This window comes from Pangasianodon hypophthalmus, chromosome 10 (assembly GCF_027358585.1).
Source record: "Pangasianodon hypophthalmus isolate fPanHyp1 chromosome 10, fPanHyp1.pri, whole genome shotgun sequence".
NCBI classification, from domain to species: domain Eukaryota; kingdom Metazoa; phylum Chordata; class Actinopteri; order Siluriformes; family Pangasiidae; genus Pangasianodon; species Pangasianodon hypophthalmus.
Window position 1 is genome coordinate 13076302 of NC_069719.1, and position 15820 is coordinate 13092121.

Here is a 15820-nt window from a genome sequence, read left to right on the forward strand (position 1 = left end):
CATACTCGAATAAAAATGAAAATGGAAAACTCTGAATGTGGAGGGGAAAATGGCTGACTTAACAATAGGCAGCAATTACTGTACAGTCTATGTTACTCTTTGGTGGTCTGAGTTGCAAAATGTAAGATTATTTAACAGGGTATCTCTGTGATTCACTACACTGTACACACACACACACACACACACACACACACACACACACACACACATTTATGACTTTTATTCTGACGACCGATTTTGAATAATGCATCCCCGGATATGACGCAGGCATTTTGTTGAGGCACTCTCGACTCCGCCCACTCACTGTGCTTTGCTGTCGTCTGTCAGCTGGCCAGCTTCATTAATAGTGGGGTTTAGTTGGTAGTGTCTGTGTGCGATGGCTGTTGAGCTGCGCTCTAGTGTGAAATATGGCACTGTTTTGTCTTTCACTGTGCTTCTGCTTGCCTACTGGTTCCGCTCTCCTCAGTCGGTGCTGGATGAGAGGCTGGGAGCTGTGCTGTCCTCTTTACTCCGCGCTGAGCGTAAAGTGGGGATGAATAACATCGCCAGACCCAGAGTGGCTATAGGTAACAGCTTCCGCAACATTTCACTGCTGTTGCTCTTCAGCTCTTTCTCTGCTCTTTCTAGTTCACATGTAAGCGTGAAAGCGGCTTCATTTTTTATTTTTTTTTTATTGTTATTATTTATTTATTTTTTTTACAATTCGGTCAGTATTCATTACTATTTACATAACCTACATTAATTAATGTGTTTAATTATGCACCTATAAATAAGTGTAACTAGCCCAACACAAGTGTACTTGGCTGTGCTGATGTGAATAGCACACATGGTCTTCATCTCCTGCTCTGTTGAACCAGAGAAGATTATGTTACACACTCTCAGCAGTCTCAACCATTCACCACTTCATTCATATCACTTAACATAGGACATTTTTTGGATATGTAAGTACTGTAGTTTTAATTATAGTTAAAAAATAAAATAGGCTGCTGTACTGTAATTATTCAGAGGCTTAGACCTAATTAAAATGTCTGACCTAGTCTTTATTAGTGTGCAATCACAGTGCTTTATAAACTAATGTCATCAAAAACCTTGCACTTCCCATACAGTGAGTGCTTTAAATATTGCTGATAAAAATTTTCAGTACTCTAGTTTATTTTTTTTATAAAACTTACATCTGAATGTTGTGGTTTATCTGATTGTTGCCATATTATCTGTTTAAAAAATTCTCTTTAGCTACATAGTCAGTTCAGTGCCAGATCAGATAACTGGAAAATTTTAACATTAAACTAGAACACAGGTTCCCAACCCTGGTTTCTGAGTACCCCCTGTCCTGCACGAGCAATTTGTGTTCACAATGCACATTTTTAGGGAACCGCACCATAAGCTGAAAGATTTTCTCGGTTCAGTTTGCTTTAAAACGGTCTGAGATCGTTTAGAGTGTTCACACTTGGGCTAAAAATCCGGCGAACCATGCTCAGAGACCTGAAAAGGACCAAGTGTGAAAACACCCTAACACACCCTGTTAAACTATTCAGCCATTTAAAAGCACTTGCTGTGTTGCAGTGAGCGTATTAGAGTGCAGGACATCAGGTACTCCATGGCCATGGTTGGAACAAAAATGTTGCCTTATTGTAGCCATGTGCTTTGCTGGATGGTCAGGTTCAAAGTTTAGGCAGCTGTGAAATTAGATCAGTTCTGAAAGGTTGTAATGATGAAAGATAATGATTATCTCCTGCCGTTGTTTGCATGCTCCACAGTTACTAGTATATATTATGTGCAAATGCTTCACGCAACAGAAGAAATGTAGGCGGCAAAACTAGTTAATGCCAGTAAAGCCTCGTATTTTGGTGTCATGCTCCTTTAATCATCAGGGTTCGGGGGCTGTGTTGACATTATTGTGGATGGTGTGACATTGCTGAACAAGATTGGACTGCAGCCGACTGATCAGCCTCTGCACCATGACTATATTGAGAATGTGGAACAGCTCGCTCAGAGTTTTGCTTACTTTTTCGCTCCGGGAGCAGCTTCTGAGTAAGTGTGTTACATTTCTGTATGTGTGAACTGACTTTCAGGTTGTCTTCTGCAGCCGGGTGAAAAATGCCCCACCTCTTCTTGTTTATATATGTACATTGACTTGTACCACAGTATTCAAATTTCAAGAGTGTGCAAATGCCTGTCACTGTAAGGAGAGCCACAGAGACTCATTTGCATCATATATTATTTACCACACTCTTTGCATGACGAGCTTCAATGCAAGTGTAAATTTGAATATATGTGTTGTGATTATATACATATAGTGACTTTCAGACACTGGTGCCATACAGCAAAAAGCAATTCTGTTTACTTACCCTTTCTCTAAGGTTTTTGTGGTATCCCTGTTTGATGCGATCATCAGATTTATGTTCTAATACACGACCACACTTTATTTCCTCTGAAAATGTACCGAAAGAATTTTACAGATCTAGAGCTTAGTTTATAAAGGCCCCTTGTCTGCAGAATTCATGAAACTGTTCTGCCAAAATATGTCTTGCCTATAGGTTTATTGACTGTCCCAACAAAGGTCTTTATACCTCCATTTCAAGGGTGCTGTAACAGCTTTTCTGTTACATGTTCGTGACATATATGGGTACAGTTATAGCTCATAGAGATTAGGCTAAAAAATACTGGTATATTCCTTTTAATTTTGAAACCATACCGAATTTAATGTGTGTCTTTCCAGTCAGTTGACCTTTACGTTCATAGGTTGTTGAACAGTAAAAGTGTCCAGTAAGGTAGTTCAGAGAGGAATTATAGAGTTAGATTGAAGAATACAGACATATGTGGTTCATATTGAGGAGGAATGCAAGTGCATTATTATTATTATTGTCACTTAATTTCTTCTTTTCTTTTCACTCATGCTTGTCCTGTAGGCGGTTGGTGGTGAACGACACACTCTTCAGTCAGCTGGTGGAGGCCTCTCGAGAGTTGCCGGGAAACCGCTGGTCAGTTGGGGGTAATGCACCAGTGATGGCAGGCAGGATGGCCAGTGAGGGCTGTGACGTGCTACTTGGGGGCAGCTTCAGCCCAGACTTTAATGACTACCTCTCAGAACATATCACAGGTCAGATAATGACTCCACCACTCCACCACTGCCTTCAACTTCATCTCCATATCCATATCTTCATAGCCATTACATCATTTCTTTGGTTTCATTTTCTGCTGTTGGTTAACTCCTCAATGTGTGGTGAATGAAACTTAAATGGCTGTGTTCCATCAGTTATATGTATGTGCTCTTTTGGAATGATTGGTCCTGCAAGAAACATAGCTGATTTTATCTTTCTGGTGTCTATTTTTTCTGCCTTCTCTTTTTAGTGGTAGGTAACACAGTGGAGGAACCAGATATTCATCTGATCCTGGAGTATCCCTCTGGGGCAACATGGGGGCCATACACCTCCCGAAGAGCAAACAGGTCAGCACACTTACAGCCTTTATTACAGTTTGGCTGATGGTCTTACACTGATTCACTGGATATTAGACTCAATTTTTTGTTTGTTTGTTTTATGGAGGTTGAGCGTGCTCAATTACAAAACGTCTGGTCAATTTCTTTGTGACTCTAGAGTAAGTCCGTGTCAGTGTGTCAGGCTGATATCTGTGTGGAACAGAAGAGGTTAGAAATTCAGAATAGCTTGCTAGGGTTGCTGAGTCATTCAGGCTGCTGTTTGCAAAATCAGGTTATGTAAACTACTTCGCCTGAATCCGGCAGCAAGTCTAATTTTGGAGTGGCATTAGTTCTAATTCTTGTTAGTTATAAATATTGACACATGTGTTGTCAGATAAACTGAGTATCTAATATCACACAGAAATATACATTAAGTAAACTACAGTACAAAGAAGCATAAAGTCTCCATTAGTGAATATCCAATTTAGAAAATTTGGATATTTGGGGCTAGAAAGATATCATTTTAAATTAAAATAATTGTGGAAATGGCCACATAATCATTTATGAAGTTTTTGTTTTGTGTTCTTTAATTACAAAGTTTAGATTCTTGGTCTGTGCAGTGGAACAGAGCTTGAAAATAAATGCAATTTAATTGAGAGAAGCGATGTATGATTATGATGAAGATAGACTTGCAGTGAATACATGACCTGAATCTAAGTGCAATTAAAGAATGTTTAAAAGAACTACTAGACCATCATGTAGGTTTGGTTCTCTAATAAGAAAATCTATTTATTTTGTAAGGTTTGTTCTTTCTTGAATGTTTATTTACAGCTGCACAAAAATTGTATTAACATTGCAATCTTTATTTGGTTCTCAATGCAGTTTGTTTGAAGAAAAGTGTTGAATGTGCACCTTTTACACTTGGGACAACCTTTGCATAAAACAGAGTGTCACTATTCACCTTATCTGCCCTTATGACCGATGACCATAGATGTTCTACAGCATGACCTCAGGTGTGCTTTAAGTCTACCGGAGGAAAGGGACAAGAAAGGCGAGAAAAAGAGCAAACTTGTTTGAATGAAGTGGTTGAACGATAAACGAGCTCTCAGCTCAGCTCTCGGTCATTGATGTGTCACTCTGAACTTTGAACTTTGAACAGCATAGAATGTGTTTATCACCATCAAATTTCTCTCATGAGTAGTTTATGAGTCACTATTAGATATGATTAAAATGTTTTATAAAATAGCAGTTATTTTGCTCAGGATGTTGGTTATTTCACTGACAATCTGTTTTTTTTTCTTTTATCTTTATAAGCTAATCTGTTTCTTTTGACTGTTGAGCAATAGTGTTATTTTCTCTCTGAAAACTGGTTCTTGTCCACAGGTACATTGTCCACAGTGATGACCACAATCCATACTTAGACTCGATGGAGAAGTTTGAGAAGAAGCTGCAGAGCTTTAAACCTGACCTGCTGGTGGTCGGAGGGCTTCAGATGATGGACAACTTTCCGTTCGAACGAGGTGGGCTCAGTGATTCACGCATATAACATGGTAATAAGTTTGAAGGGATGGAGAAATAAGAAATAGTGTTAGTAATCAAGAGTTTTAATCATAGCATAGCTGTGAGTCTCTTAAAGGCTGTAAGATAAAATTAGCTTTTTCTGTATTTATTTTCCTGGTTTACAGCAATTCTTCATTTACTGTTGAATATTTCATCATTCAGTAGTAAAACCAAATGTATGCAAGATTCACGCTTTTGTAATGTTAATGCTGTAGAAGGTCGAATAGTATTGAATAAGAATTGAATACTGATTTAATATTTATGTGTAATTTTCAATACTGCTTGGCGTGAAAGTATTCTACTCAAAACCCCTCTGTAATCCTTTAGCTACCATGGGAAAAAAGTTCCTGTTGTGTTTGTGCTTTACCATTGTGCCCTGCAGCAAAAGCAGGATTAGCTGAACTTACATACTCCCCCACACACTTGTCGTAGTGATGATGTGGACTAATTTGGGAGGAACAGAGATGTGCTCAGAATAAAAGAATGTGCATTACATAGAGATAATAAACCCTGGGCATGTAACTTATTATTCTTTGTGGCATTGGTTTGGTCTTTCAGTCTTTTCTAAAGAGTATAAATTTCTACAGATTTTCAGATCATGCTATACAGGTAAAAAAATATTACCAGGGCAGGGTGACAAGGGCAGGGTGTCAGACATAAGCTGATGATGAACTCTTTTCCAGGAGAGCGTGAATCTCTGCTCAATCGCCTGGCTCAGCTGTTGTCTTCAGCCTCACCGCAGACCAATGTGCATTTTGAAATGGCCAGCTTTGTTGATGAAGCTCTGATGTCTGACTTGCTAGAGCTTGTGCTGCCTCATGCTGACTCTCTGGGCATGAATGAGCAGGAGCTGCCCAACCTGCTAAGCCTTTTGCGTGGCAGCACTGTGACCGTGCTGTCCGACCCCAACCCCCGTGTGGCCACCGTGTTGGACCAGATGCGTGAGCTTTACCGCGTTATCAACCTCAGGCACAGGCAGGCTGGCCTCGGTCGACCCCTCACCAGGCTACACGTTCACACACTGGCCTTCCAAGCAATGATTGTCACGCAGGGGTCTCAGTGGAAGAACACCATGTCAGCCACAGCCAAGGCCTCGCTCACTGCCAACCGGCACGTGTGTGGCTCAGCTGACATTGACCCCAGCAAGGCCCGCCTCATCTTGGACGAGTCATTCTCTGTAAGCAGGAGGGAAGGCAGCCAGAGAATTCCCCTGCAGGAATCGCGGCCTGTCTCCTGCTGGACCGAGGACGAATATGAGATCTGTGTGGCTCCTGTGCTCGTGTGCACTGAGGTATATCAGACTGCAGGGGGAGGAGACAACATCTCCGCTGCTGGCCTCGTGTTGCAGATCTAAAGGAGGAGAAGGGAAGTGAACTCAGAATCGCTAGCCCCATTGCTCAAACATCCCACATATATGAAGACTTTTATTTTAAGCTGTAGTCTTACAAATCAAGTACAACACCAATGTTGGGTTCCAAAATTCTACACTTCTTTTGTTCTTTGTTTTTGCATATAACACCTTGAGATGTGTGTTTTATTCTGTACCGTAGCATTTGCATGTGTCTGGGGCCAGTCACCTCTTAACTATTCTCCAAAATGCTGGAAACTTTAATATGGATTGGTTTAAAACCCATAACTATAGTCTGATTAAGAGTTGAATGACTGAAATGATTGTTCTTTTTTATTTTTTAGTTCTCTATTAATGCCGTCATTTGGTCTTAATTGAATTTGTCACAACACGCCTATAATCAGTGCTTTGCATTGCCACATGCACTATTTTACCACTTGCAAGACAAAACTCTTACTTGACTACACACCTGTTCTTTTTCTTTGCCTCTCATCATTTTATGTCTTTTTTTAAATCACGTTAACATTTCTTTTTACGCCCAACTTGATTTAATTGTGATAGCATAAAAGAATGCGTTATGGAACACGAATTATATCCAGACCTTTTCCCCTTTGTTTCTTTTTTAACTCTTGCATTTTTTTATTGAAATATCACAGCAAAGCCACTCATCTGCCAGGAGCATTTACTTCATCTCAAAATCTTGAGAAATGCTTATGAAAGAGGTAATTGTATTGAGATTTCTTGGTCAACGCATGGGTACCTATGGGGAACACCAAAAGCTCTAGTTATTAATTTCATAGTTCTGATTAATTTACAGGATTGTCAATTGAGCTCAACATGTCAGGGTTTCATGAGTTTTCATCCTTGTAGCTTCTTTTAATCCTTGGTACCTGCAGAATGAATTAATTATCTACCTACCTCTTGTGCCTATGGAAGAATTTGTTGCTACTTGATCTTTATGAAATCTGTTGACTGCTACCTGGATTAATGCATGCAAGAGGGTGCTTGTTTTCCTGTTATCCTCCTGTATGAGGCACAACTGAGTGGTGTTGGCGATGTTCCACCCTGTGAGTGCTATCAGAAATGTTTTCGGACACTTGTTATCACTCGCTGCTGATAGTACAACGTGTCTCAGGGATTAGCTGAGCCTTGTTACTATGGAGTCACATCATTCGACTTGGAAGTAACTAAGCTAAACAGAGTGGCAGACTTGATGATGTTTGTTCCAGCCTTACTATTATTGAGAGTTGAATTTGCTAATGACTGACAACATGCTCAGAAGTAGAAATGTTTTTTATTACATGAAGTAAAAAAAAAAATGCAATGGAAATTGAGTTTGTGTTGAGAGTTATATGTATAATTCTATATATATTTCGATGGTTGTAAGTTTGAAAGAATGCACACACCATGATTATGATGTTTTTGGGTAAAACGTAGCATAGTAATGAACCCAACTTGAGTGCAAGTAAACATTTGTTATCTTTCTGGTGTGGCAGTGCATATGCTGCCCTTTTTATCTGTTCTGTTTTTATATCTCTGTACCAAGTTTGATGAACCAGTAATGCTAGGTTATAAATGAAGATATGTTTCTAAATTGCTCCTTTTTATTCTTATGTAATTAAAACTTGCATTCCGTTTCTGACATGCTTTGACATTTTGTGTTTTTGGTGTGAAGAAATATTGCACATAGCAACAATGAAACACCCAGAATAGTGTAGAGTATGGGCAGAAATATAAAGAATTCCTCTTTGATAACACTGATGCCACCAAACAATCCATAGTGATCAAGACACGTTTGTTTTTATAGTGTGAATAGATAGTTATGCCATTTGCCATTAGAGAATGGCACACCTCAGCATGCCCTCACATCTAAATGATGTCACTGTCATACCTGAGATTATTGGTAATAATTATGTGGTTATTTACATTGGCTTGATGAATATGGGTAATCCTATCAGCTTTGTGTAGAAATAAAAATTAATAAATAATTAATTAATATTAATATTTATATTAATATTTATTGATTGTAATAAGAATTCAGTACAGTCCAGTTGTAAAAATCTTGCCAGAAATGGTTTTTTTTTAGTAAAGTAAACCCTTAGCTGATAATTGAACGCTTTTTGGGTGGGTGTGTCTTTAAACTCAGGTAGGAATGTGTGCTATTGTACTAGTGTGTAAAGTTCATTGTCACTTATGTATACTGTGAGTCACTGTGTAACCAAAGACAAATTCCTTGTATGTGTAAGCATACTTGGACATTAAAGCCTGGTTCTGATTCTTTGATGCTATAACAGTCTCCACTCTTTTGGGAAGCCTTTCCACTAGATTTTAGAATGTTGCTCGTGGATTTGTGCTCATTCAGCCACAAGAGCATTACTGAGGTCAGGCACTGATGTCCGGAGAGGAGGTCTGGGGTACAGTCAGCGTTCCAGTTCATCCCACAGGTGTTCAGTGGGGTTCAGGGTTCTGTGCAGGACACTTGAGTTCTTCCACTCCAACTTTGGCAAAACATGTCTTCATGGATCTCACATTGTGCATGGGGGCATTGTCATGCTGGAACAGGTAACAGCATACAAAGACATTCTAGACAATTGTGTGCTTCCGACTTTGTAGCAAAGGTTTGGAGAAGAACCACATATGGCTGTGATGGTCAGGTGTCCAGATACTTTTGGCCATATAGTGTAGCTAACAATGAAAATATCCTGTATGTGCTTCAGGTTTCTGACAGAAATTGTTTTTATTTTAACAGAGACTTTTTAATATTGTTATTATAAATCAACTTTATTACATTTCAAGTGTACATACAAAGATTACATTAAAAAAAAACACTTTATGCTCCAAGACTTGTGTTTTGAATTCTGCCCTATCCTGAGAAGCTGACTTCACATCGCTGGAGCATTTTAACTACTTCGTGATTGCACGATATCGCGTCCAATCAGAGACGTCCTTATTGGGTGGTGCGTGGTTCAGTCAGGAATCGCCGCTAATGTTAGCAGTGGCTGTAGTTAGCTAGGTGGTGTATTGTGGTGAACTAAAGTCTACAGCTCTACAGTAAAATGAGTTCCATTGGGACAGGGGTGAGTTCAGATTAAATGTTTGTACCTTTTTTAAATATATTTTAAATGCTTCAGTTTTGAATATTTTGAGTGTGCTCTTTAATGAATGTCCAGGTGCCTGTAGCTGCGGTGCTCATCCCTGCCCAAGAGCACATTCTGAGTGACTAGTCAACTGCCTAAATGCAAAATGAAGCTTATATTATTTTTAGTGATTACAGTGGAAAATTAAGAATAATGCTCGGGCGAGCTTTTTAATGTTAGATCTATGCTTCTAATGATAACTGGATTTTATTTTTTTTATGCCGCTGCTGAGTCACTGCATGCTAACAATGAATAACAAGCTAAACTCCCTGCATTCAGCTCAAATGACACATAGCGTTAGCTAACAGGCTAACAAAAGTGAAAGTAGTCTTCCTTTTCTCACAAGGCACATAAATGTTTGCTGTAATCATAAAATATTTAGTGTCAATATCTATTATAATAATTAAAATAATAATAATACTCTGTGTATGTCCTATATTTGTATATAATGAGTTAACTTATGAACCATCTGTTAGTTCTGTTGTTAAGCTTTACTGAACATTAACCTTTTTTTTTTTTTTTTTAAACCCCAATCTAGTATGACTTGTCTGCCTCCACTTTTTCCCCGGATGGCAGGGTATTTCAAGTAGAATATGCCATGAAAGCAGTAGAAAATAGCAGGTAAGTGCTACCGGAGAGAAAGCCTTTCAGCCTTTCCTGTTCATGTTTCTAAATGTTTCTGTCAGGTAAATGTGCAGCATGTTGATGGCCTTTTGCTTGTTCCTGCAGCACAGCTATTGGAATCCGCTGCAAAGATGGAGTAGTGTTTGGTGTAGAGAAGTTGGTGCTGTCCAAACTGTACGAAGAGGGCTCCAACAAGCGTATCTTCAACATTGATCGTCATGTTGGCATGGTGCGTGGTTAGGTTTGTGATATAAAGGCACTTAGTGCTGTATAGGCTCCGAAGCAAATGAGAGGGTAACAGCGGTGGTGGTAGGGTTGTAGCACAGATATACACTCAAAAGCCACTTTAACAGGAACACCTGTACCCCTGCTCATGCATGCAGTTATCCAGCCAGCCAATCACGTGGCAGCAGAGCAATGCAGAAAATCATGTGACTTTGTTCGTGGCATGTTTGGTGCGAGACGGGCCGGGGTGAGATTCCTGTTCTTGGCTGACAGAAGTAGAACCTGATGTGGCCTGCTGTGGTAGCACTTGCACCTCAAGGTTTAGCAAGTTCTGAGCTGCTTTTCTGCTCACCATGGTTGTAAAGAGTGTTGAGTTAACATTCTCCTCTGATCTCGCCCAACAACATTTTCACCGACAGAACTAGTCTAACTGAATATTTTTTGGGGTTTTTTTTGTACCATTCTGTGTAAACTCTAGAGACTGTTGTGTGTGAAAATTCCACAACATCAGCAGTTTCTGAAATACTCATACCATCCTGTCAGGTACCAACAACCATGTCATGGTTTGTCATGGTCAAAGTTACTGAGATTACTTTTTTTTCATTCTGACATATAATGTGAACATTAACTGTGCCCTTGACTGGTATCTGCGTGATTTTATGCACTCTACTGCATGTTGGCCTTTCATGTTTGTGTTTAGTAGTGGATGTTTCCATTCCTACTACAGCTATTGCCAACTTAACTGCTAGCACAGTATTCTGCCTCAATTTAGATAAGTGCATTTATACCACAGCACTGTTTAAATCTTGAATTTGATCAGGAGGTGTAGATTTTTCTAATGACAGCTCTGACAAGTTTAAGGGAAAATTAATATTAATACTCTGGTTCCAATATGTTGTTATTTCTATAGGAACAACTCACTCACAGAAGCTTTTATGGCAGAAGCACTACATAATCTAAGACTTAAAGGGGAATGAAATGTTACTTAACATTTAAGGAAAACCATTTAATCATTATAGTGAAACTTTTTCTAACAAGATGTTTAACATTTATGGAAAGAATTTACAGTGTCAGCTCAGAGGTTAGGCTGGAGGGCTTTGTGATTTCTCTGTAACAAGCTGCTACAAGTGAGGGAATGAGTGTTTATAGCTGATATAATGTTAAGTGCTAACTTGTTTCCAACTGTGGCACAACATTAAATATAACTATGGATAAAAAATTCATGTGTTGTTTTATAAAGTCTTTCGTCTTCAATACATGAGATGTATAGTTTCTGTTTTAAATTTAATGCTTTGATATGAGACATGAATATCACTCTTTGCTCTATGTTTAGGCTGTGGCAGGGCTGCTTGCAGATGCTAGATCTCTTGCTGAGGTGGCACGGGAAGAGGCGTCCAACTTCCGCACCAATTATGGTCATGACATCCCTCTGAAGGTAAGATTGAAAGCTGTGAGGCACTGCATACACATTATCCATCATGACTGTTATATAAAATGTAAAAGGCAGTGTTACTAACATTTCCCAGTATTATAGAGCATCAAAAAATATTGACATAATCATTTTTTAGTGGCAGTAGTTATAGTTGAACACACAAGTGGGAAGTATAACTTGCATAATGCTTTAAAATTGAAATTATTGTCCAAAAATTCCATACAAACCCCTGCTTTATTCTTTCATAACTTACACTATGTTTTATGTAAAAAAAAAAAAAAAAAAAAAAAAAAATACAGTATTTGTTCATGATGTAATGTACTCATGACTTCTCTTTCATTTTCCAAAAAGCACCTAGCAGACAGAGTCGCCATGTATGTCCATGCCTACACGTTATACAGCGCTGTGCGCCCTTTTGGGTGCAGGTAGGTAAAATAATACAAAACAGGATGATCATGCAACAATATTAATACAGTAGTAGATGTTTTTATGTTTAAAAAAGTATTTGAGATTTGAAGGACATTTTCTGTGATTTCTAGTTTCATCCTTGGCTCTTATGATGAAGATGACGGTCCTCAGCTGTACATGGTGGACCCCTCAGGGATTTCATATGTAAGATGGTGTCAGTTTTGCTTCATATATGCCTTAAACAGAGTCTTTATGGATTGAGTTTTACAAAATCTTAGTACAAGTATTAATGTTACGTTCCTGTTTATAGGGTTACTGGGGCTGCGCCATTGGAAAAGCCAAGCAAGCTGCAAAAACAGAAATTGAGAAACTTCAGGTGGGGTTCCACTGTTTGTGTGTCTGAGATTATGTGAATCATAGATCCTTATTCATCAAAGTTGCATAGAAACAAGCACCGATTTGAGCATGTGAAAATGACACATGAACGAATTTGCATCTGATTTCATGAAACTGTGGTCCGAATTTAGCTGTGATCTGAGCGTCATTGATTAATCAGCTTCAGCTGCATGTAAACAAGATCCTGGGCACCTTATATGCAAGTAGATATGTGAACTCTATTTATAGTTAGGTTTTTATTCATCTTTGAATTTAAACAGGTCAGATTTCACCAGTCAGATTTAATTAAAGCTTCGTTTATGAATATAGGTGAGCCACGTTTCCATATGCACTGTCAACACTTCATGATGTCTCTTGTACGTAAAGTTGCATATTATTCAACTGAGCTAATCCTCTGATTTACAAATTACATGTTTACACTAAACCCCATTACCTAAATTTTACTACAATGTTGTTAACATTATTTGATTTATTATCAGGGGTAAAGTGACTTAGTTGTTAGCACTGTTGCCTCGCACCCCCAGGGTTGGGGGTTTGAATCCACCCTGTGTGCGCGGAGTTTGCATGTTCTCCCCGTGCTTCGGGGGTTTCCTCTGGGTACTCTTGTTTCCATCCCCAGTCCAGAGACCTGTTGTATGCTGACTGGCATTTCCAAATTGTCCATAGTGTGTGAAAGGGTGTGTGTGTGCGCAATTGTGCCCTGCGATGGGTTGGCACCCTGTCTCCCGCCTTGTGCCCTGAGTTCCCTGGGATAGGCTCCAGGCTCTCCCGCGACCCTGTGTGGGATAAGCGGTACAGAGAATGGATGGATGGATGGATTTATTTATTACTGTTTATACTACTCTACTTACAGTACTTGACAATATTGATATTGATTTTGATTATTTAACTCCTAATCAAGCATTTTTAGGCTGTTAAATGGTCATGCTCAAATTTTCACACACAGACCAGATATGAGTTTGATTGTACTGATTGTGGAATTTGCATACATACATTTTTCCAATTGGATATACTGTATGTAATGCTGAGGAATAAGGAACAGTATGCCAGTATTCCTGGACATAATTAGTTCTTGGTGGACATGTGAAATGTTAGCTAGTCTACTGAACAAGCTTCATCTAATTCTTTTTAAATATCTTCCTTACTTAAACAGATGAAAGAAATGACCTGCCGAGAGTTGGTGAAAGAGGTTGCAAAAATGTAAGTACAATCTATAGCTATATTAGAGAGCATAATAGATGATGACAGCATTCTATACAGAGCAAAACCTTTAGCCTGTCATACTGGTCCTCTCTCAGCACTGGAAAATGAATGCTTGTATGTGGAAAAATGCAAACATTTTCCCAAAAACATCATCCAGATATAATGAAAATACCAAGACATGCTGCATTGTCCTGCAGTTTTATTTACGTGATTTTGTTTCATGTGTATATATCTGTATAAATGTATTATTTCATTGCTTGCGAGAGTCACCGATATTAGACTGTGATGTATTGTCATGTGCAGCGATTCCCAGCCCTGCTCCATGATTATTTTAGTAAAATTTGATCAGTGGTTCCTGGGCCTGGAATACCTGTGTCCTGCATATTTTAGTTCTTTTCCCTGCTCTAATAGTGCCTTTCCTCTGTACAGTGCAACATGGTAACAAATTTGAAATCTCCATATCTTGTTTAGATACTTGTGTCTGATTTCCATTACATAACATTCGCCACGATCAGTCAGTTTTCTGGAAGTTAAGCAGTGACCAGTGATAGGCATGATCACAAAATGATTGAATCTTAGAAAAGATAACTCTAAAGCTTTAGTTATTTTGTTAAAATTAGTTAAAATGCGCTGGGCGCTGTCACTAGTCTCTCTCACAGCTGAACTACTGAACATGACACGGTGAGTGTTTTAGAGGCAACAGGTGCTCAAATAATCAAAGTATTTAAGCAATATCACACATGCAAGAGTGCGGTTATACTAAATATCGGCACGGCTGTGATTACCTGCGGCCTTGTGCCTATGGCCGAATCACAGCCGTGCCGATATTTAGTATAATCACACTCTTGCAAGTGTGATATTGCTTTTATGCAACAGTTTTATAAACAAGAAATTAATATCAAGTAACTGACATTTCAGAAACAATATGGCCAAATAATTTTTATTTTTGCTCCGCAAACAGAAATAGTTCCTGAAGAAGCTACACTTGCGTTATAGCATGTCAGCTAGCTAGCTGACATTAATTTTTTTTACATTTCTCTTAAAGGTGTATCTGGTGAAATTCGCTTGCCTTCTTCATTTTCATCTTGATCTGAAGAGCTTTCATATTTTAATTCAGAAGTTATATTCATGAAAAATGTATCGTTTGCCATGTCCACTGATGTTGCCAACACATATAACAGTTTCAGTGGGACTGTTGCTAGAATTGGAAGTTTATGTGGTGAAGGCCAGTCAAACGGAGTGATAAACAGTGAAATGTCCCAGTGCGGTTACACTAAATATAAGCACTCTTGGAACGCTGCTCATCCAAACAAATTAGTGGACCGGAACTGTTGGATAAAATCACATTGTGGCACCCCGAGTTTACATCTAATCAAATCATGAGGTCCGTTAGTGCTGGAGAAAGCTAATGCTTCATTCCTTACATTGGAAAAGGTTTCACAGAATGAGCACAAGGTCAATTTAGTGTCACCAGAAGACTTTCTTCTGTTTTTACAGCATCTACATTGTACATGATGAGGTGAAGGACAAGGCTTTTGAGCTGGAGCTGAGCTGGGTTGGAGAAGGTATCAAAGATTCTTTTGTTTTAAAGAAAAAAGAAGTAAACACATGTATCAGTGTCTTACTGAATTTATCCTTCATTTCAGTCACAAAAGGAAGGCATGAGCTGGTCCCTAAAGATATCAAAGAGGAGGCTGAGAAATACGCTAAAGTAAGTGCTTCAGCAATAAGATCTGGGTGTCAGTTTTGTCTGTAGTTTTTGCTCATTCTTTGATTTTATTTTATTTTATTTTTTTCCAATTCCCAGGATTCATTGGAAGAAGATGACGACTCTGATGAGGACAATATGTAACCCAACACCGATATTCTCAAATATATTCATTTTACATGCACCTGGCAGCCCTCAAGATTCCTTTTATATGTTTTCTAGATAATTCAACTCTGTATGTATGGTTAAGATCAGAATTACAAAAATGAAAAATATTTATTGTTGTTCTGTGTTATAAAGTTGGCGCACACACACATTTTGACTATACATTTTGATACGAACAGTTAATGTCATTTGTGGA

At 38.7% G+C, this 15820-nt stretch overlaps 2 protein-coding genes across 2 annotated transcripts; both read left to right on the forward strand.

The window, feature by feature from the left end:
* Nucleotides 1-290: 290 nt before the first annotated feature.
* Nucleotides 291-7968, forward strand: adpgk2 (ADP-dependent glucokinase 2). The gene is made up of 6 exons (XM_026934176.3): nt 291-566; nt 1872-2031; nt 2910-3100; nt 3352-3448; nt 4802-4938; nt 5662-7968. Exons 1-6 carry the CDS (start codon nt 377-379, stop codon nt 6330-6332), a joined length of 1446 nt encoding a protein of 481 aa, XP_026789977.2. The 5' UTR covers nt 291-376; the 3' UTR covers nt 6333-7968.
* Nucleotides 7969-9244: 1276 nt separating this feature from the next.
* psma3 (proteasome 20S subunit alpha 3) lies at nt 9245-15734 on the forward strand. The gene is made up of 11 exons (XM_026933712.3): nt 9245-9403; nt 10002-10084; nt 10193-10316; nt 11646-11747; nt 12096-12169; nt 12284-12356; nt 12463-12528; nt 13702-13748; nt 15249-15316; nt 15398-15462; nt 15559-15734. Exons 1-11 carry the CDS (start codon nt 9383-9385, stop codon nt 15601-15603), a joined length of 768 nt encoding a protein of 255 aa, XP_026789513.1. The 5' UTR covers nt 9245-9382; the 3' UTR covers nt 15604-15734.
* The last annotated feature ends 86 nt before the right edge of the window (nt 15735-15820 follow it).

Bases quoted from the DNA above. Each gene is read 5' to 3' on its own strand.
- adpgk2 (XM_026934176.3), top strand. From the start codon at position 377: ATGGCTGTTGAGCTGCGCTCTAGTGTGAAATATGGCACTGTTTTGTCT. The intron at 567-1,871 runs GTAACAGCTTCC...TTTAATCATCAG, and splicing joins CAGACCCAGAGTGGCTATAG to GGTTCGGGGGCTGTGTTGAC. The intron at 3,101-3,351 runs GTCAGATAATGA...TTCTCTTTTTAG, and splicing joins CCTCTCAGAACATATCACAG to TGGTAGGTAACACAGTGGAG.
- psma3 (XM_026933712.3), top strand. From the start codon at position 9,383: ATGAGTTCCATTGGGACAGGG. The intron at 12,357-12,462 runs GTAAGATGGTGT...TCCTGTTTATAG, and splicing joins ACCCCTCAGGGATTTCATAT to GGTTACTGGGGCTGCGCCAT. The intron at 12,529-13,701 runs GTGGGGTTCCAC...TTACTTAAACAG, and splicing joins CAGAAATTGAGAAACTTCAG to ATGAAAGAAATGACCTGCCG.